Source organism: Astatotilapia calliptera, chromosome 19, assembly GCF_964374335.1.
Source record: "Astatotilapia calliptera chromosome 19, fAstCal68.1, whole genome shotgun sequence".
NCBI classification, from domain to species: domain Eukaryota; kingdom Metazoa; phylum Chordata; class Actinopteri; order Cichliformes; family Cichlidae; genus Astatotilapia; species Astatotilapia calliptera.
The window spans coordinates 29,350,370-29,370,127 of NC_137440.1; the positions used below are offsets into that span (position 1 = coordinate 29,350,370).

General features: G+C 39.7%; 3 protein-coding genes across 4 annotated transcripts; all 3 read left to right on the forward strand.

The window, feature by feature from the left end:
- The first annotated feature begins 1,293 nt into the window (after nucleotides 1-1,293).
- On the forward strand, nucleotides 1,294-5,328 carry cfap99 (cilia and flagella associated protein 99). Its single transcript, XM_026152300.2, has 15 exons — nucleotides 1,294-1,649; nucleotides 1,727-1,871; nucleotides 1,951-2,045; nucleotides 2,122-2,228; nucleotides 2,646-2,823; nucleotides 2,943-3,023; nucleotides 3,184-3,252; nucleotides 3,433-3,519; nucleotides 3,600-3,688; nucleotides 3,814-4,018; nucleotides 4,114-4,255; nucleotides 4,342-4,493; nucleotides 4,632-4,837; nucleotides 4,921-5,101; nucleotides 5,188-5,328. Exons 1-15 carry the CDS (start codon nucleotides 1,410-1,412, stop codon nucleotides 5,251-5,253), a joined length of 2,043 nt encoding a protein of 680 aa, XP_026008085.2. The 5' UTR covers nucleotides 1,294-1,409; the 3' UTR covers nucleotides 5,254-5,328.
- A 648-nt stretch (nucleotides 5,329-5,976) lies between these two features.
- On the forward strand, nucleotides 5,977-10,923 carry LOC113012149 (uncharacterized). Of its 2 annotated transcripts, XM_080293811.1 has the most exons (10): nucleotides 5,977-6,167; nucleotides 7,257-7,430; nucleotides 7,608-7,746; nucleotides 7,862-7,950; nucleotides 8,350-8,413; nucleotides 9,554-9,642; nucleotides 9,763-9,875; nucleotides 9,959-10,115; nucleotides 10,491-10,677; nucleotides 10,714-10,923. In XM_080293811.1, exons 1-9 carry the CDS (start codon nucleotides 6,119-6,121, stop codon nucleotides 10,646-10,648), a joined length of 1,032 nt encoding a protein of 343 aa, XP_080149937.1. In that variant the 5' UTR covers nucleotides 5,977-6,118; the 3' UTR covers nucleotides 10,649-10,677; nucleotides 10,714-10,923. The 2 variants fall into 2 exon arrangements, with proteins under 2 accessions (XP_080149937.1, XP_026007954.1); XM_026152169.2 differs by having other exon boundaries at nucleotides 10,491-10,923.
- A 2,793-nt stretch (nucleotides 10,924-13,716) lies between these two features.
- mrpl35 (mitochondrial ribosomal protein L35) lies at nucleotides 13,717-18,009 on the forward strand. Its single transcript, XM_026152217.2, has 4 exons — nucleotides 13,717-13,903; nucleotides 14,073-14,235; nucleotides 17,497-17,641; nucleotides 17,727-18,009. The coding sequence occupies exons 1-4, from the start codon at nucleotides 13,873-13,875 to the stop codon at nucleotides 17,913-17,915; spliced, it is 528 nt and encodes a 175-aa protein (XP_026008002.2). The 5' UTR covers nucleotides 13,717-13,872; the 3' UTR covers nucleotides 17,916-18,009.
- The last annotated feature ends 1,749 nt before the right edge of the window (nucleotides 18,010-19,758 follow it).

Sequence of the window (19,758 nt, forward strand, 5' to 3'; positions counted from 1 at the left end):
TTTCTTTTTCCTCATGTAATAAAACATAAGCAACAGATAAGAAAAGTTTACTAATGACAGTTGTTTTCTGTTACCTAAGAAACAAATTGGAATTTACTACATTAAAATAATTTTAGAATCTGGAGGAAGTGTGTCAAATTGACACTAACAGTATATTCCATAAATCACAAAAAATGATTTATTTAACATTTTATTTAATAACATTTTTATCTTCTTAAAATGTTATGCAATAGCTTCGCTGGCCCAGCCCACTTGAGATGAAATAGGGTTTGACCCCCCCTTATCTAGATTATATCAATAGTGTATGCATATATTTAAGTATGAGTAGTGGAGGTTTTCAGTTTTTATAACTAAGTTGTGTGAGAAAAACAATACAGTAGCCCAATGTTGTTTAATTTTAACTTTAAAATCAAATGTCAGGCAAATACAGGGAAATTTCATCAAATAAATGTATGATTTAGGATGTGTACAGATGCCATTCTTTGCAGTAAAGACCATCCAAATGAGGAGCAGCAAATTAAGCACATTTTTTAGGTTTGTAAAAGAGATTAGAGAGAAAATATCAGTGGGGGAAACAATTTTCACTCAAAATACACTTCCAGGTTATTCCTTAGCTTTCGCCTGTATTACATGATTAACATCAGCAGTGTGTGTTTGTCCAGAAGCTATTTTGGAGTCATTTCAACTTTCTGTTTTCTAATACATCACATATAGATTAATCATAACATTAGTTTGGTATTTCCTAATTTAAATTCAACAAATGACTTTGTTTTCACTCCGGTTAAGAAATATGATTATGATGATCAGGTTAAACCAGGAACTCAGATGCTCGATTCTGAGAATAAAAACCCAGTTTGCATGTGATTTACCCAGTAATTAGCTTTTGTCCCTCAGATACCAACAACGTAAAATCCCTGGTAAGATAGGAAACAAATTTTTTTGTAAAATCATCATTTTTTAAAGCACAAGCCAACAACTTTCCTTCGGTTTTTAGAACGGGTTTCCATCTTGACCAGATGTTTTAACGTGTCAATTTATCGCTTTCTGTCTATTGTAGAATTTCCAAAAGCACATGAAGGCAGCAGGAGACCAGCACAGCCCCAGCAAGACGTCACAACACGCTACGTCATTATTATTGTTATGGACGCCAACAAAGGATGAGGAGGGCACTCTGTTAATCTGTACGGATTAAAACTGTGAAATATTTAATATGTTAAACTGAACAATAATAAAACGCCTCTTTTGAATCTAAATAATTAATTTTTTTTTGCTGAAGCATTCCTCGTTTAACATTTCGAGCTGGGACGTATGTCTGTTTACGCCTGTTTTTGTTGCTAAGCAACGACGCAACACAGCGACGGCTGGAGACTGTCTATGAGTCGAAGACAGCAAATGTTTTTTGTGAATTGATGTCTTTCATTAGCAGCCCGGTTGGCTTGTCTATCCCAGGGAGAACTGTTTGTTCTCTCATCTCTCAATGCGTGAGCTTTGCTTATATAAACAGTTTATTTTTGGGCTTTTCTAGTGGATTTAAGATGGCATCAAACTATGCATCACTTGTGAAGGAAGCCGTTCAGCTCCTCGACAAGTTTAGAGCTAGCAGACAGTGTTTGGATGACTTCACAGAAGATGCTATGAAGGATCTGCAGGTATGTCAGACTCAGATCAATGTGAGTGGATGCATAGGCCTGCTTCTGATTAGTCTGTATTTCTTGTTTTGTCACAGGACATGGACATGCTGCAGAGGAAGTTCATTCTTGATGTTGTTTCCGGATGTGTTGAGCAAAAGAAGCTGCTGGATGTAGTCATCAATGCCTTCTTTGGCCAGCACGTAAAATCAGTGTCCAGAGGTGAACGTAGCCAGTTTGTTGGTGAGTAACTTCATTGCTACTCCTGATTTCAGCCTGAATAAAAGAACTGACACGTTTTAATGATCGTCTTGCTCCCCAGTTATCTGTTACCTGGCCACATTTCTTCTTGATGACCTCGGGCTTCAGTGTTTTAGCAGCATTGTTAAATCTCTGGACATCAAGAAAATGCACATGGTAAGAAACACAAATTCTGGGTGCAGAAGAGGGAAATTAATCAGCAGCTTTCTTATGTTTCACTTTTCAAAATTAGTTTTTAGGTTTCTTCTTCTCAAACCTCACCACGTGGATACAGGATGAGTGGAACAACATCTATGATGCTGACTTTGTGGAGAAACAGTGGATTGGGCCTCTACTCAGGTGAGAAAAGCATGATAAACAAAAATACTACTTAGGTAATAACACTATAATAACTCAAAAAATGAATGGAAAACTTAAATCTACACATTGTGTAATTCACTGACAACAAAAAGACATGACAGCAGTCAGTAGCAAACAAAATTTTTAATCCTTTGAGGGCTGTATTCAGTGATTGATTTGACGCTGAAGTCACATGAAGTTCGGCACAGCGTCTGTAGACTCTTTCATTCCTGTCACATAGGCTCAGTGTGAACATGCAAGAGAATAGGGAACTAAGGGGTGCTCATGCCATTGATCATTGAGTCTGTTTCCTCACAGTCTGGTCAGAAATGTGCACAAGTATTCCAGTGGAGGTTGTTTTGTGAGCAGAGCATTTCAAATTCAGACAACCCAAATGTTTGCGTGTGTGTCCTTTAGGTGGCGCCCTGAGATAGATATTCTCATGGACCAGCTTGCAGTCAAGATCTCTCAAGGGAATCTGCTCAAGAAAGCTGCAACCAAAACCACTGAGCCCCAGGAGTTCGCCCTCACCGAACCTAAACCACGGCCTCTACCCATGCCCGAGCTCATCCCACAGCAGAAGAAATGCAAACCAGTCAGTATCAGTTACAAAAAGTCCTTTAATTTGAGAATTTTTCATGTCCTCAATCCTTAAAGAGAATGTAAGCTGTAAACTGTGTAGAGGCTGGTGCGTCACTCTTGTTTGTCATGCAGGTACCAAGCAGCACCTACAAGGCTCCAAAGGAGAAGCAGATAATCGAGGAGAATAAACAGAAGAACCATCAAAAGGCTCAGGTACAATGAATCTAATACAAAAGAAGATATGTTTAACAGTTAAACGGCAGCTGGCACATTTAAGTTCAATAATAGTAGATATTATCAAAAAATGTTATATTTTTAAATTCAATTACATATACTGCCATTAAAAAGTTCGCTTATCTGTTTTCCACCAAAGGAGCTTCTGTATGAAGCGAATATCAAACAGTTCAGATGTGGAAATCCACAGAAGTCTGAGCACACAAAGGTGTGTATGTGTGTGACTGTGTGTGACTGTGTGTGTGTGTGTGTGTGTGTGTGTGTGTGTGTGTGTGTGTGTGTGTGTGTGTGTGTGTGTGTGTGTGTGTGTGTGTGTGTGTGTGTGTGTGTGTGTGAGGGTGGGCTTGTATTCTGTTGGCTTCAACACCATCTCATACTTGTTCCACAGAGAGTGATGTCCAAGATTGAGGAAGACTTGGATTCAAGGCTCAAGCCTAATTCCTTTCATTCCCGTGGAGCTCCTTCCAGTAATAAGGTAAGACCTAAGTACTCTGCCGGTTTCTAGATAGCCTAATGTTGGTGTAATATCTGCTGTCATGTGTATATTTTTTACAGGCTGTCAGCTATCCGATCAAACTCAACAATGCAGCTATTTTAAGGAAGGAGGCACTGTATAAGCGTTGGGTGGAGGAGGAGGTCCAAAGGTACAGCACAGCTTTTACCTGCTACTTTGACCTTTTCCAAGGTGTCTGCATAGTGCTTCACGAGGATGAAGTGCAAATCAAACACATGAAAAGTTGCGTCCTTTGTGCGTCTGTTTTTAATACAGAATTGAGCGGCTGGTGCAAGGCGAGCGCGATCCTTCATCTTTCCTGCAGTGGCAAAAGGAGATGCGTGAGAAGGACCTTCAGGAGCAGTTGCCCAAGATTGAGCGCCGACACCTGGAGGCATGCATCAGTGAACAGGAGGCAGCTCTGGCCCGCAAACGTATAATGGAGCGCAATCAGAAGGCTGCGCAGCTGAAGAAAGAAGAGGTAGGTAAAAACCAAGTGGCAACTAATAAATAAAAGGAATTCACAGAGGATTAAACTTGTTGTCGTCTTCTTTATGGCTTGTTTGCTTTTTCTAGACCGCTCAGCTGATGCAAAGATATGCTGAGAAAAGGTTGCAAGAGGAAAAGGAAATAAAGGATCTGGTGCAGCAAGTGGCAGATGGCCACAAGAATTCAAAGGCAGCTAAAGAGAAGTTACAGAAGCTGAAGCAAAGCATAGGTGCGCCTCCTCAAGCAGCTTGTCAAACGGGGCATTTCACGTGTTTCTTTTTGCTGTTCACATCAATGTCATGACAAATTTCACAGTGAAAGAAGTCTCCGAACAGAACCAGGAGCTGCTTCGTCAAGCACTGGAGGAAGCAGAGGCAGAGATGAGCCGCAAATTTGAAGTCATCCGAGAAATTCACTGCATTGAGTCGCTTCCTCGCATGAAATTCAAGAAATTTGATGACACAGACGTAAGTGAAGGAAAGCTGCAGTACTATGCAAAAAAGAAAAGTGGTTTCAATGTGGATCAAGACTTTTGCACAGTTCTGTATCTTATACTGAGATGCTGTTATCGATCTCTGTGTCACAGTTATCTAATCCCATGTCAGACTGTAGGCCATGAGCTGCTGGGAGAAATGTCGCTGTATGAGACGAAGGAGCGGCTGGCCCATCTGAAGAACAGGCAGCAAGCAGAGCAGGAGGAGAAACGGAAGCTCATCCTGGAGGAGAAGCAGAAACAGAAGCAGCAGCTGATGGAGAAGCTGGATGCCATCAACTTCCACAGCAGCGTCCTGGCACAAGCTACGGCCATCAGGTCAGGAAAGTGGCAAACAAAAATACTCAAACGCAGAAATGTGCACATGTGCATGTACTGATGCTAGTTTTGGCATGTGGCAGGAAAGAGGAGAGGAAAGCCGAGAAGGAATTAATTCAGCAGGTGGTGGCTCAGGATGAGACGGTTTTAGCTCTGAAGAAGATGCTTGAAGAGAAAAAGCAAGAACGTCAAAAGCTCAAGCAAACTGAAAGCAAGGTCAAAGCCCCTGAACAGACAGGAGGACACACAGGGACACACAGCCAGGTGAGTGTAAAGTCCACAACAAAGAAGAAATGAAAGAAGAAATAAAACGTATCCATAACTCCTTTCTCTGTTTCCTCTTTTGCCAGGCGAGTGTGACAAGCTGGGAGGAGCTGGAGCAGAGCTTGTCGCGCCTTGTAGAGAATTTTTCTTGACTCAAGCTATAAATGTGTTTATCAGGCACTGCAATCTTATGACTGTTTAATTTAATAAAACACGTGTGGATAACATGTGCAGTCATTTGAAGTTGCACTTATGTACTGATGTTGATCGCTGCTTGGTTTTCTGCAACAGTCGAGTATTACGACTTTTCTTTATTTTTTGTTTCAATTACTGCCAAAGTTATCGAAACTCACGTCTGTACGTAACATGAAAAAAGGAAGCGAGCCTTCAACCGTGACTGATGAGGAATGTTTCCCTTCCCCTAAACAATACTGTTCTGTGGTTTTCTGCGTCTTGCTACCAATTTACTGTACTAAATAAATACCAAGAGTCAAGTATCATATCTTTTGGGACTATCCACAACAACAAAAAAGAGAACTACTGCAAGCATAGACACAAGAATTGAACAATATACAATAACATTTCTCTGTGATATTCTATATTTAGCACAAAGCAACATAAAGTATATTAATGATATGATTTTTTATTTTTTTTTGTAAAAATTAATTAAGTAATTTTCATGATAAATTCGTATTACTGCTTGGACCTAGTTTGAATCGCTTCACCTGCGGACCGGGAGCAACTCTGAGCCTAATGCATGATGTTTTAATAAGGTGGTGGTGTCCCTGTTGGTTGTTCCTTGTAACTACACCAGATCTGTCTTGAATTGAGCCCATTTCTCTCGGTTTTTTCCCTCTAAACCAAAATCACATGATGCCTTTTTGTCATATGACACTGATGAGTGGGCTGATTCCCCTGACAGCGTACTTTATGAAAACAAAGGAAACGCTGCCACATTTAAGAGATGAGATGTTGTAGACAAGCATTGTTTGGTGGCTGCAGTCGGTAATCTGGAGCATGGACTGTCGGGGAGTTCTGGCTGCGATCACCGCCGCTTGTTTCATAGGTAAGTGGAGTGGCTTGTACCGTTAACGAAACGGCGGCGGTAATCCTATAAACCAAGGGTCTAATACAGAGATTTACTATATAGTATGAAAAAAAGCATGAAGTCACCTTAGGTTAATTCACTACTGAAAAGTGCTGATGGTTTGTTATTGAAAGTATAGAAACAGTAGAATCAGTTCTAATGTTGTTGCATCATGTAATTTAGACTTTGTTCAAAGCAAAACTTTATTACACACACTTTTCTTTGCACCAGGACACCATAATGAAATTAATACACTGGCTCACTGTATTTCCGTGGTACTTATTGCTTTTGTATTTCTGTTAATATAATTTTATCCGTTTTTACAAACTCCCTGACTTGTAATTCAAGAAGCATATCTATTTGGGAGAGAACTGCTGCCAACCCAGAGGAGACTGGAGCTGAGAAATCATATGACCCCTTTCTGAATAATTGCATTTCATGAGGAGGATGGCTCCTATTCAAGAAAGCAGTTAAGCGCAAGGCTTATGTGATTACTACCACAATATGGGCTCTGTTTTGCTGATGTGCCTATACCTTTTGCAGCCACCTTTTTTTCTTTCTTTCCCTGTTGGATAAACTTTTTGTAAAATCATTCAGCTATAGTTGATTGAAGAAGTTCTTCCTCTTTTAATAAAGGCAATGCAGCAAGGTTGGCTCTCAGGTCACTCATCCACTTGCTAACATTTATTTTTCATACTTCTGTTGTGTCCCTGAGGCTGTGTCCTAGCTCAGTGCGTGTCTAGGGAGGAGGGACGTGAGGGTTCAACCTCAGTCCACAGCAACATTTCAAAGCAGGAGACTGAATCATGGAGAGATGCAGGGAGACAGGAGTTAAAATCCTGGTTATTATTTGCAATACTAATAAATAAACGAAAACATTCAAAGAAAAGGTATGCAGGAGGGTCCCCCAAAATGTTTGCTTACACTGTTTGTATTAATTATTAGTGATCATACCACATATTTTTGCTTTTATGCACTCGAGCCATAACTTTTTCACTACATTTAGGTACTTTTGAACCTTTTTAAGACAGCTGACCGCATATATACCATTGTGTCCTTCCTTCTCAGGCTTAGTGGTGAGCCAGACCACTCTTACTCCTGCTGTGACAGATACCACTCTGATCGAAAATGTGACCAGTCTGACTCCGACACCCGTGATTTTCAGCAGCACCACCTCAGGCTGCTTCACTTTTAACCTTTCTGCTTGTGAGCCATGTGCACCGGGGTCACAGTACGACAACAGTGAGTCAGTGACTATCATCTGCCATGGCTTTATTTTATGATATTTCTAAATATGCTATATTTAATGTCCTTTCTGTTAAGTACCTGGCTTTGCTTTTGTTGATATTAAAATAAGCTGTATGATATTAAAGCAGCAAAAATGAAGAGTAAAATCAACTTTTTGTCAATCCCCCCCAGACACCCTTCTGTGCACGTGCTGTCCTGACTCAGGGCGGTGTGTATTTCCTGGCGCGTGCCTGCCATGCACCAGAGGATTTTATCAGCCACTAGCAGGACAGCAGCAGTGTCTACCTTGCAGCCGGGGCTTCTACACCAAGTAAAGACTAATTTTGTTCCAGCAAATTCAAACTTCACTTTTTTTTCTCTCTTTTTAAATAGAAATCCAGAGTTTACATCACTAATAATTTTTTCATATGCTGTATCCACTTCAGTTTCACTGGAAGTCCATTATGTCGCCCTTGCCCTCCTGGGTCCTTCAACAATAACACTGGTGAAGACTCTTGCACAAGTTGCTCACCAGGTTTGTTTATCTAGCAGTTACTCATTGTTTTCTATATCAGAAAACAGAGAGTGTTGATTCCCATACATATGCTTTAATTGTAAAATATTGCTATAAAATACACACAACTTAAAGAGAAAGGCACGCTTTATGCTTTTGATTATTTTCTGTTACAAAACAATGGATCCTCTTAGTGGATGTGGTTTCAAATAATAGCTTAAGGTTCAGGCTTCAGACTCCTCTAAACATTTGCTCGGTAGCTTTTCCGTATGATGTCACTCTGAGGTGATATCTGTATTATGGTTATCTCAGGAAATTTGAACAGGTCCCCTTAAAGTCTATAGATATGCTTGCATTAGTATATGTTGATATCTATAACTCAAAACCACAAATTATGTATATTTCTGTTCGTTTTTTTAGGTTTCTTTTCATCGCAGGGTAATTCTACTTCATGTAAACCATGTGCACAAGGACGTTTTTGCAAGTAAGTTGGACCTGATTGCTGCTGGGACTGCATTTCTGTTTGTGTGTCCATTTTTCTGTTTTGTTGTTGTTGCCCTGTAACTGAGCAGAACTCAGTGTTTGGAAAATAACTTATCTAACCACCAAACTGAGCATCACATGCTTTCATCTCATGGTTCTGAGTTGCCTGCACAGTTGCACGCCACACAAACACACCCACACGCACAGACACACACAGGACTAGCTACACAGTGTCTGCTTTGAGTAATCTGCAGCTGGCACAAAGTCACGAATGGCATGCACAGCCCTGTTTAAGTGGTTTATGTGACTCCTATTGAAATGAATGTAGTTTTGATTCATGACAAAAATGCATTATCCCTCCATTACAGTTTGAGATATGGTTACAGGGGGCTAATACTCCTTTGGATTTTCCCAGGTTATTTTTGAGAGTTTCCAGACTAGATAGGATATGTAGGCTCACGCGGTCTAGATGACGTGTCCCAAATAACCTTCACAGGGAGGCGTATTGCAAGATTCTTAATCACAGCTAAACTGTGGGTGTAAAAGAGCAACAATATTAGCTCCTTCTGTGGATCTGGGGATTTATGTTTTTTACCATTTAGAAACTGACAGTCATTAAACACTCATAGTCATATTAAGCAACTTCTCCATTGGCAGAGCTTCAAGGCTTCATTGTGAGAGTCTGGTGACCTCTTTGCCTGCTGAAAGCACTTCCTAGGGCTGATTGCAAGTTTGCTTCTGCACTAATAAAAGCGATATTCCTTTTTAGTCTGTCCATACTTGCCAGCCAAGCCTGAAAGCCTATCTCCTCACTGCCAGCGTCTGCCAGCAGGTTCCTGGGCTGCTGCCATGATAGGAAGTGATGTCTCACAGCCACGACTCCATATGTTATTTACAGATGCTAAAAATAGTGTTTGGGACTTGGCCTCTCTTTATTTTTTTAGTTTGATGAACTACCTCCTGCCACCACCAAGTTACAAAACATTTCTCCAGTAGTCACTGTTTTATCCACTGATCTAACTGTTAACTATTGACAACAACCATTCATATTATTAGTAGGATCTTTGATCAGTAGACCTGCTCCAAAGTGTTCACATGTATTTTACAGCTATAAATGTTGTTTTGTTTTTTTTCCTGACAGCTCATCGGGTTGTACTCAGTGCCAGATGTGTCCTGGAGGCACAGAAGCTCTGCAGACTGCCGCTAAGGACTGCTCTCCATGTCGGCCAGGTAAACTAGAGTATCTTAAATGGGCTGTCACTTAGTCATTTGTGTGAGTGTTTGCTGTGGCTTGCAATAGAGAAAGATAAGAATTGCTTTCCATCCCAGTGATGTGTGATTTTTGAACAGGTATGTACAAGGCCGCCCGTCAGAATATGTGTCAAATCTGCAGCAGTGGTTATTTTCAGATCCACTGGGGCCAGGAAAGCTGTGATATCTGCCCAGAGAATCACTACTGCCCTGTGAGTGCGCCACACTCTCTCCGATGAAATACATGCGTATGCATTTAAAAGATATTTAGCGACAGAGCATGTTATTCTCTCAGAGTCCTGACGTGAACCCCATTCAGTGTCCGAGTGATGCCTTTTGTCCAGAGGGCAGCCTGGCTCCGGGCTACTGCATGGAGACTTTCTTCCGCAAAGCAGGGGACACTTGTGAACTGGCTCCTGTCACTATTGCTTTGTTAGTTATTGGAGGAGGGGGTGAGTAATACTAACAACGATTGTTTGATCCAAGCGATTTATTTATTTTTTGTGTCTGGTATTGTAATGGGTCATAAAGTTGCCTGTTTTCTGTAAAATTCACATTCAAATGAATTGAAAAAAGGAAAAAGTGATGAAACAAACTGGATTTTCAGTAACTTGACTCAGTTATAGTCCTGTTTATTGATATATAATAACTGTAAATGAGCCATGTTAATTCAAGCTCAATTCTTATGGCTAAATGCAGTCCTGTCAGGTGGTTCAAATAAAGATATAGTGAATTGAATTAGGAGTCATGGTCACATGCTAAAGCACTCTATGCCTGTAATGACGTGTGTGTCTCTCTCATATATGTCTGTGTGTTTTTTATTCCAGTGGCCTTACTTTTTATCATTTTAATGCTTTTACGTCGACGAAGAGAAACTGACGGAGAGCTGACAGTAGCCCGGGCTCCACTGTTACGAAAAGAGCGACCTCAAGGACGATACTATGGCCTGCCCTGTGATGCAGAACCTGTATATGCGGGCTGGTGAAGCACTAAGATACAAGAAGAGACACTGAAACACTGATAAAACTCCCTCCCTCCCCTCTAGAGACTACACCTTATCAAACCACCAGCCTGTCAATTGCAATGAATCACTGGCCAGTGGAGGTTGATTCTTTGGTGAATTCTTTCTGTCGCAATCGTTCCACTCAGAGAAAAATATTCCTTGTGTAAGTGAGGTTATTCGATTATGAGAGGTACGCTGGAATGACGAAAACAACATACATCCCTCTGCTTGGTGACAGCCTTTTTCACTTATGAAAAGCACTTTTTTTTTTTAACAAGGTAATTGATTTACTTTGCATTCCTGTTTCAGTGCACTTACATTAACATCTGTTGTCTCAGTGATTACGTGTAAACTGTGGATGATACTTTTTTTTTAAAATTTAATTTAATTATATTTCTTTTTAGATACTTTTGCTTAAAGGTTTTTAACTGCTTTTTAAGGTTATATTTGTATGTTTTAGAAGAAAATAAAATATTCTGATTTCTAACCCTATTCAAATGCTATGTTATATTGTGGACTAGCTTTAAAATAAATGAAAACAAAAATCTGTATTGTCTTGATAATTTGTCCTAATATGCTGGGACAGTATAAAGTAATTTATTTCGAATGACCGTTAATAGGTTGTAAGTAATAGCACCTGTTATCATTAGTGTCCTCATATTAATTTATTTACTGGAGGAAAAAATCTTTTGGTGATATATCTTTTTAACAAGTACTGATTCTCCATATTCAAAACTTTTGATTGGCTGCATGTACTATATGTGTAATTAATTCAAATAATATATATATATGTAAATATATAAACTTTTTATAAACAACTTTAAAACTCAAGAAAGACTCACATTTCACAGATTTCAAAACATTTTGAAAGACACTGGCTAATTTAACCAAGAAAAACAACGTAATTAATATCAGAACAGAATGTGTAATAACAACTGCCTTTCAGCAACATACAACACAAAACTGTAGTGTATTTTATCAAAGACAAACAGTGACAGTACAATGGCCTGCCAGCAGCAAAGAGTAGTGCTTTTATAACAGCCTTCAAGTAAATCTGGTGATATTATACCTTCCATTAGTGTGTAGAAAGTGTAATTTAGGCTGTGTTTTAATTGTTCAATTCTTGCTCCTGTATGCTGTGAATGTGGTGTTATACTGTCTTCTGCTAAGCGGAGAATTAAGAAATACAAACACTGTCTTAACCAGCTCTTTATAACTACCACAGCTGACATTACATGTGTCGCTTGTCTACAAAGCTTTGAAAGTAAAATTAGTTAAAAGACATTCTGAAGCAGGGCAATGGTTTTGACTTTAAAATGTATTTGAATACGTTTTAAAGCTTTTCCTACTGATAAAGTCCTCCCCCACCATGGCCATTCATGCCACAAAAAAGTAGTTAAGTAATAAATAAACAATTAAATGACAGAAAAGTTCCTGTTATCTGCTATAGAAAATTCTCTCTCTTTTTTTTATTTTTTTTACAATGGCTCTACAAGAATAATAAAAAAGCTTCTGTTCAACAATTACAGACAGTAATTGAGAATTGAGAAACAAATTGAGATGTTCTGTTGAAATTGCTCCTCTTTTTCATATATTTACTGGGCTTTTTCACATGAATAATTAGTTTGACATGTCTGCGCTGTACCATCGGGGTTCTGATCACTCCCCAGATCATTCTGCAGTACTCCTGCAACACCAGATACACAGTTGGAGAGAACCGCGCACCTCAGGAAGAACAGATGGCCGTTACAACCCCCCACAGCCTGACACCTTCCATCAGGGAGTCAGGCTGATGCTGAGGATGCCTAAAACCACAGAAGTATGAATCAATCAATTCTTTAGAAATTAGTCATGGAAATATTTTTTGAACTATCACACTCTATTCTCAACATTAATCAGGCACTTGAATCCTCTTTTGCTAGTTTTATCTGTAACAGGTCACTGCTGCAGGTTGTATACTGTATATATGTGTCAGTGTTCTGCCTTGAAATGTTATGACAGTTGCAACCACTGTGTTGGAGTTCGGATATTCTGTCTGTGCCTCCGTGGGTTTCCTTCTACAGTCCAAAGATGTACATGTTAGGTTCGTCTGTCCCTTTGTGTCCTCGCTGTCTGACTGGTGATCTGTCCACGATGTACTACTTCTTGCCAGGTGTCAGCTGGTATAGCTGGTGAAGAAAATAGATGGATGAATGGATGGATGCTGTGGCATAATTATATTTACTGCACAACACAGCCCTACGCACAGCAGTCATTTTGATGAATCATAGCAGGGAAAGCACAGGCGTTATTAAGAACATCAATCACTATTTCATTTAGCTATCTAGATTGTGGATATTTGCTCCAGCTACATTTCTGTCATGGGCTATCTGTTCAGTAGGTACGGGGAAATTTGCCAGACTAAATAAATAAGAAAACTGAAATACTGATTTGGTCTTCCAGCAATGAACAATTCTTTCCAGATAATGTAAAAGTTCAACAGAAGAATGTGAAAAAATGGCAACTCTCAGGATCTCATGTTTACAGTGTGACAGCTATGTAGACAGACACAGCTGGAAGCTATATCATACTGTATATACACCAAGTAGACTGAATACAGGAGTATTTAATACATTTGTATTGGATAAAATGTGGTGTAGTGTGGTGCAGTGCCTGATAATCTTTTGATTACTGTAATACATGAAAGTTATATTGAAAAGTTATAAAGGACATAAATAAACAGTGCCACAGAAATACTCAATTTATGTTAAACCCACACAATGACATTTTACAAAAGCAATGGTACAGTAAAATACTAGGTATTTTATTGTAAATGTTTTTATACATAATTTTATTTTACTAAACAAAAGCAAAAGCTTTTTTAAGCTCGTCAGACGGGGGTAAAACTCTTACTTAGGCCAGTCTTAAAGAACCAACCTTATGTACAGTATTGTATTGTCCATAAACATGTTTTATTACACTGAAATGTGTTCATATGCGATTTATGCACATTTTACAAGTTTGGTTTGTCTCAAAATGACTTGAATGGTTCTCTCTCTCTCTCTTTTTAGCCTGCTCTGGTTTGCCATATCCTGCACAGCACAGCCAACCATGTCCTTCACTAGGTGGCGGTAAAGCGCTGTGTCGCTTCAACTTAACTTCATGCTTTTAACAAGAAGGTTTGTCCTAACGGGCCACCGTACTTACTTGGGCGTTCAGGAGGAAACATGGCGGCCACCCTGGCAAGGAGGCTGTCCGGTGTGTAACTGCAGTTTGACATTAATACAGTTTTATTTCACCCTCTTGATGCGGTGCTTGTTTATCATCTGTGTGTTACCGAGCAGTGCTGTTCAGTAACACATACAGAAATAGCTGAATTCGGTTTTATATTCATGTGTTTCTCTGTCGTCCTTGTGTTTGACAACAGGGTTGCTGAGGCCGCTGTCCGTGTCTGTATGTGCCCGGACACCACAGACCTGTCAGTCCAGCCTCGTCCAGTCTGCGCATCTCTACAGTTCTTTTACAGCCGCTGTCCGTGCTCCTCTCCAGGGTACAGTGTGGCAGACACCACGCTACAACATACTGCAGAGGTAAGGAGTGAAGGAATAGAAATATGAGGGCGATGCATTTGAGTAATTAAGCTCCCCAAAGTAACAGGCTAGGTTAATGTTCGTCCTAATCACGATTAGGTACAGGTTTTCCTCCAGGAAACCGTTTCACCGAATTGATAATCCGAGCTAATCTCATCTTGTGACACTTTTGTTGGTAGTGGACAGCCGGTATACAGCATAGAGGACTTGCAGTGACACAGCACCTGCTTTCCACGCTCACTGGGAGTGTTTTGTAGTTGTTTGTTTCTACTGTTGGCAAAAGGCGTCTTTATTTCGGATATAAAACACAAAAAAACTGAGATGACTAAAATGTGACTTCAACAGCTGCATCACAGAGTCTTTATAATGTAAGCACTTTGCAGCGGGTCTGAAAAACAATAGAGTTTTCTATTATTTGTTTTACCTAAAATAAATAATTTATTTCACCTTTTTGGACCCCCATTTTTTCTTCATAATTTCCTTAATTGTAAAGGCAAAACAAATTCAATGATGTGCTGGGAACTGACATGACAGCATGTCACAGCTGCTGCAGATTTGTCCACTGCACATCCATGATGTGAGTCTCCTGCTCCACCACATCCCAAAGTTGCATTCTGGTGATGATGGAGCCATTTGCATACAGTCATTCTCATTGTCATGTTCAAAGATATGAGTTTGAGAAGATTTGAGCTTTGTGACATGATGCTTTATCCTGCAGCCGTCAGAAGATGAGTACAGAGGTCAGAAAGGGAGGGACGTGGTCAGCAGCAATGCTCAGCTTAGTTGGTGCTAAGGGCTCAAAATGTGCCAAGAAAATATCCCCACACTATTCCAACATCAGCAGCAGTGTCAATAGTTGATACAGGGCAGTTTGACCTGTTTTCATGTTGTTTACTCATATTCTGACCCTACCATCTGAATGTGAAGCAACAATCAAGACTCATCAGACCAGGCAAGCTCTTTCCTGTCTTGTTGTCCAATTTTGGTGACCCAGTATTAACTGTAGCATCAGTTTCCTGTTCAGAGATGCTCTTCAGCACAGCTTGGTCATAATAGTGGGCATTTGAGTTACTGTTGCTTTTCTATCAAGTTGAAGCAGTCTGGTCATTCTCCTCTGACTTCTGGGCCCTATTTCAGGAAGCCGGTTTAGTGCAAACTCTGAGTAAGTATACCCTGAGTTAACGAAAACTCTGGGTTTTCGGTTTCACAAAGCGAGTTTAGATTAATTCTGAGTGAGTTACTATGACGACACACTCCGTGAAGCTAACCTGCCCCCTAGCAGGTTTACTTCAACTAACCCTGACCTTCTCCGCCTCTTTGTCAGAAACCTGACTGTAGGAAGTGTCGGACATGGCGTGTCCCTTCCTTGAAGAGCCAGTAGATGTTGAAGCCCAAATTCTCCGCAGAGCTCTCCGCCGGGAGAGAGTGATCAGAGCGCGTTCGGACATTTTATCATTTCCTGATGATTTCCTGTGTGAACGTTACCGTTTCTCAGCACAATCTATAATTTATTTGAATAACATCCTCAGGCCTAATATTGCTCATGTGACACATCGCGGACATGCTCTCAGTTCATTACATATTATTTGTATTGCACTTCGGTTTTTTGCAAACGGGAGCTTTCTGTATAATATTGGTGACGCTGAGCACGTTTCCAAGGCTACCGTCTGTCGGGCAGTCAGGTTGTTACAGTTGCACTGAAACGTCTCCTGTACTCGTTTGTGGTGTTCCCCGGTCATAGACCCACAAGATTTATCAAAGAGGGATGCCACAAAATTGCAGGTAGCAGGATGAACGAAACTTAATTCATGATGTGGTGATACTTGAACTACTACTTAAATTTTACATTTATGTTCACGGTTCCCAGGCGTGATTGGCTGTACAGATGGCACTCACATTCCAATCATTGCTCCTTCAGTAAATGAAGGAGACTATGTGAACAGGAAGTCTTTCCACAGCATTAATGTACAGGTACATAGTTCCCTGTAGCATTTCAAACTAACAAATTATTTCATTATAGTAATGGATGCTAATTTGTGTTCTCTGCACTGTGAAGATCATATGTGATGCTGCCAACATTATCACAAATGTGGAAGCCAAGTGCTCAGCCTCTGTGAGTGGTGGTGGTGGAGGACCCCCACCTGTTTTTCGGGCCTCCGCTTTTTTTCTGTTGGCTATAACGGGTCACATTTGAGCATACAGAGTAAGCAAATATGTACTTGTAATGTGCTCAGATAATTTCAATAAGTGCTTACAGAGGGGAAATTAATGTAGCCTCTAACTGCAATTGATTTACAAACAGACCAAGCACTATGGCTCATAATACAATTACACCTTACCTGTTTGGACTATATTTTTATATTTCATTTTTACTTGCTGCCAGGAATGTTTGGGGCCTGTTGGGTTGCACCTGCGCTCACATCACATGACAAAATAAAATGTATAAAATAAAAAATAAAATATAATAAAATAACGTGTTAAATGGGTGGAAATCCCTAGATCAATGTTTAAATTAACACTCACGCATTGACTCTGTCGGCTTTGTTTTGCCATGCATGCTCCCTTTCTTTTGCAGCTGAGGCTGTGTTACTTTTTTTCCGCGGAATTTGCATGTTATCGGCATATGCTGCCATCAGAATTTCGGCCTCAAGCGCTGTAAGATACATTGACCGCGCCTTCTTTCCCTCTGTCTCCATGGTGACTCGCTTAATCTGTGCTCCACTAATCAGGGCTTTATGTATCCTCGTGCGCGCGCTTAATTTGGGGTTAAAGCAACTCCGCGTTGATTGAACTAATTGTTATCAGCCTTTCTGCAACCGAATATTCCGAGTTGGACAGTTCGGGGTTACTCAACCCTGAGTATCGTTTTTCACTCTGAGTTTTCTAAACCGGCTTCCTGAAATAGGGCCCTGGTGTTGAAGCATTTCCACCCAAACTGCTGCTCACTGGATACTTTCTCTTTTTTTAGCTCATTCTCTGTAAACCATAGAGATGACTGTTTGGGAAAATCCCAGCAGATTAGCAGCTTTTTAAATATTCTGACCCTTCTGACACAAATAACCATGCAACCATGTTCAGAGTCACTTCTTCCTCATTCTGATGCTCTGTTTTCATTTCAGTACATCCTCTACATGACAAAAGCCACTCAGTTGCTTCCATATGAGTGGATAATTATATATTTGTGTTAACAAGCTGGTGAACAGGTGTACAAAGTAAGTATGTTCTTTGTAACAGCTGTTCTGCTTCTCTCTGTTGTTGCAGGGTGTTGGCACTTGTTCCTAGTCTAACTCAGCAGCCAAGCAGAAGTCTGACTTACTATAGTGTCAAGAAGGGGAAGAGAAAGAGTGTAAAATCTGTCACAGATAGGTTCATGAGGCTGCACTGTGGCCTTTGGATCCGACGCAAGGTTTGTATGTGTTACAGCTGCTTGAGTCATATGTTAATTGTAGGTAACGTGTTAAATTTAACTTCTTGATTTTGAATATGAACAGGCTGGATACAAGAAGAAGCTCTGGAAGAAGAAACCTGCCAGACGAAAGCGCCTCAGAGAGATCGTATTCTGTAGCAAAACACAATGCAAGCTTTTAGATAAAATGACAACCTCATTTTGGAAAAGGAGAAACTGGTACGTCGATGATCCATACCTGAAGTACCACGATCGGGTCAACCTCAAACCCTAATTTGCTGATTCACGTGACATCATGACATCTTGTCTTCTGCTTGTAATGTAATGATGTTGTATATGTGTCAGATAAATCATCACATTTTGCCATACTTTCCCTGTAAGTTTTCTTTTAAAGCAAATACGCAGAAAAAAGAACAGACACAAAAGTTCTGCTTTATATTTAATGGTTGTAAGTTGATTTCACCAACGGAAATATTTAAACAAGTGAAACAAATTGATAGTCATGAACCAATATGCCATCACATCACGTCTTTTTGTTTCATAATTCACAATTAAGTTTAAGTTGAATTAACTTGACATTCTGGCCTGCCAGAAAAAAAATCTGAGGATACGTTAGTACAATGACTTGCGTGTCTCCCACTGCTTAAAGTGTTAAGTGGCTAATTTACCAGTTAATAAGACATGTTTGTATGCGTATATATTTATTTAACCAACTGATAGCCATAACATTTCTTTTTATAAATCAACTAAAGAAGAAAATGTTTACCAGCAAGGCATCTGAAGAGGCCAACAGCTTCACACAAAAGCACTTAAGAAATCAAATTCTCATACAAATTAATAACAAAACATCATGCAATGATGACTTCATCAATCTACACACAAGTATACAGATCTGCAACTTTGTAACATGTTTTTTCCTGTTTTGCTTTGAATGAATTTCAAAGAAATCACCTCCAACACTACCACAGATACTACTAATGCTTAAACACATCATTTGATTCCCCCCACCCCCCATTTTTTATAACTTTTTATCTGTTTAAAGAGCATTTTATGTGCATAATAAGTGTATCTACAACATCAGAGTGAGTGACGTGTAAACAGAACAGTTGTACCTGAGAAGCTTTTTGTTTCAAACCCACCTTAAATGATACAGATACATAGAGGAAAGTTAGAAATCTACTGGGCTAATCCTGTCAATCGACAACCAGCACAGTGATACTTTGTTTAGAACGTCGCCGAGGTTCAGGCGCAGCGAGTAAAGTTCAGGATGAAAACAAACAACGCTTCACCACGCACTGCTAATTCATAAAGGTTGTAAACCTGAAAAACCACTAAAGTCACTCTCGTGATTTTCTAAATAACAACGGAAGCAAATAACGGTAACGAGAGTCGGGCTTAGAGTTGCTCAGTTCACAGCAGAACATTGCACAGTGATTTTAAACATGTAAATAAAAAGATAAAACAACCATGTCCATATACAGTTAATGTTTAACCATGTAGTATCCTACTCTTGCTACAGCAGAAAAGTGACTTAATCCTAATTGCACTAAAAACTGCCAATTAAATGACAGAACATGCTTAGAAACTAAACAGATTGTCAAAAACAGTCAGCTCCACTAACGAAACATCTTATGTAATGACTTTTTTTCTCTTTTCTTTCTTTCTTTTCTAAATCTGTGATGCACGTGTTGTTTTTTGGTACACAAAAAAACTATTTACCACCGAAAAAACGCACAATAATGAAAGTGATTGATGGTGGTGTTCAGTGACTTATATTTATTTATTTATTCAGCTATTTTAGATTATTGAGGGCAGTGATTTCTATTCTAAACCTAGTGCATATTAATAAGAACACTGTTGGAAATGCAACATTTAAGTTTCTGCTATCTCTTTTTTTAAGGCTTTAAGAGAGAGGTAATAAACAGAATCATATCTGTCACTTGTTGCTTGATCTTCGCTTGGATAACTGATTGATTTATTAATACTTTGTTGTGATAATTATTGAAGTGCAGAAAAGCTGCTCTCCAGAGAAAAATTATTTCACGTGGGTAAAAACAGCCCGGTCTATGCTGTTGATCCTTGGCTTCTATCACATTCTCTTGCTCACTGTGCCCGCT

What these genes read in the sequence shown, in the direction of transcription:
- cfap99 (XM_026152300.2), top strand. Translation starts at nt 1,410, where the DNA reads ATGTCTTTCATTAGCAGCCCGGTTGGCTTGTCTATCCCAGGGAGAACT. An exon ending in AGCAGAAGAAATGCAAACCA is followed by an intron (nt 2,824 to 2,942) that starts GTCAGTATCAGT and finishes TTTGTCATGCAG; the next exon opens with GTACCAAGCAGCACCTACAA. An exon ending in GAGCTCCTTCCAGTAATAAG is followed by an intron (nt 3,520 to 3,599) that starts GTAAGACCTAAG and finishes TATTTTTTACAG; the next exon opens with GCTGTCAGCTATCCGATCAA.
- LOC113012149 (XM_026152169.2), top strand. Translation starts at nt 6,119, where the DNA reads ATGGACTGTCGGGGAGTTCTGGCTGCGATCACCGCCGCTTGTTTCATA. An exon ending in GCACAAGGACGTTTTTGCAA is followed by an intron (nt 8,414 to 9,553) that starts GTAAGTTGGACC and finishes TTTTCCTGACAG; the next exon opens with CTCATCGGGTTGTACTCAGT. An exon ending in CTGCTCTCCATGTCGGCCAG is followed by an intron (nt 9,643 to 9,762) that starts GTAAACTAGAGT and finishes ATTTTTGAACAG; the next exon opens with GTATGTACAAGGCCGCCCGT.
- mrpl35 (XM_026152217.2), top strand. Translation starts at nt 13,873, where the DNA reads ATGGCGGCCACCCTGGCAAGGAGGCTGTCCG. An exon ending in CGCTACAACATACTGCAGAG is followed by an intron (nt 14,236 to 17,496) that starts GTAAGGAGTGAA and finishes CTGTTGTTGCAG; the next exon opens with GGTGTTGGCACTTGTTCCTA. An exon ending in GCCTTTGGATCCGACGCAAG is followed by an intron (nt 17,642 to 17,726) that starts GTTTGTATGTGT and finishes GAATATGAACAG; the next exon opens with GCTGGATACAAGAAGAAGCT.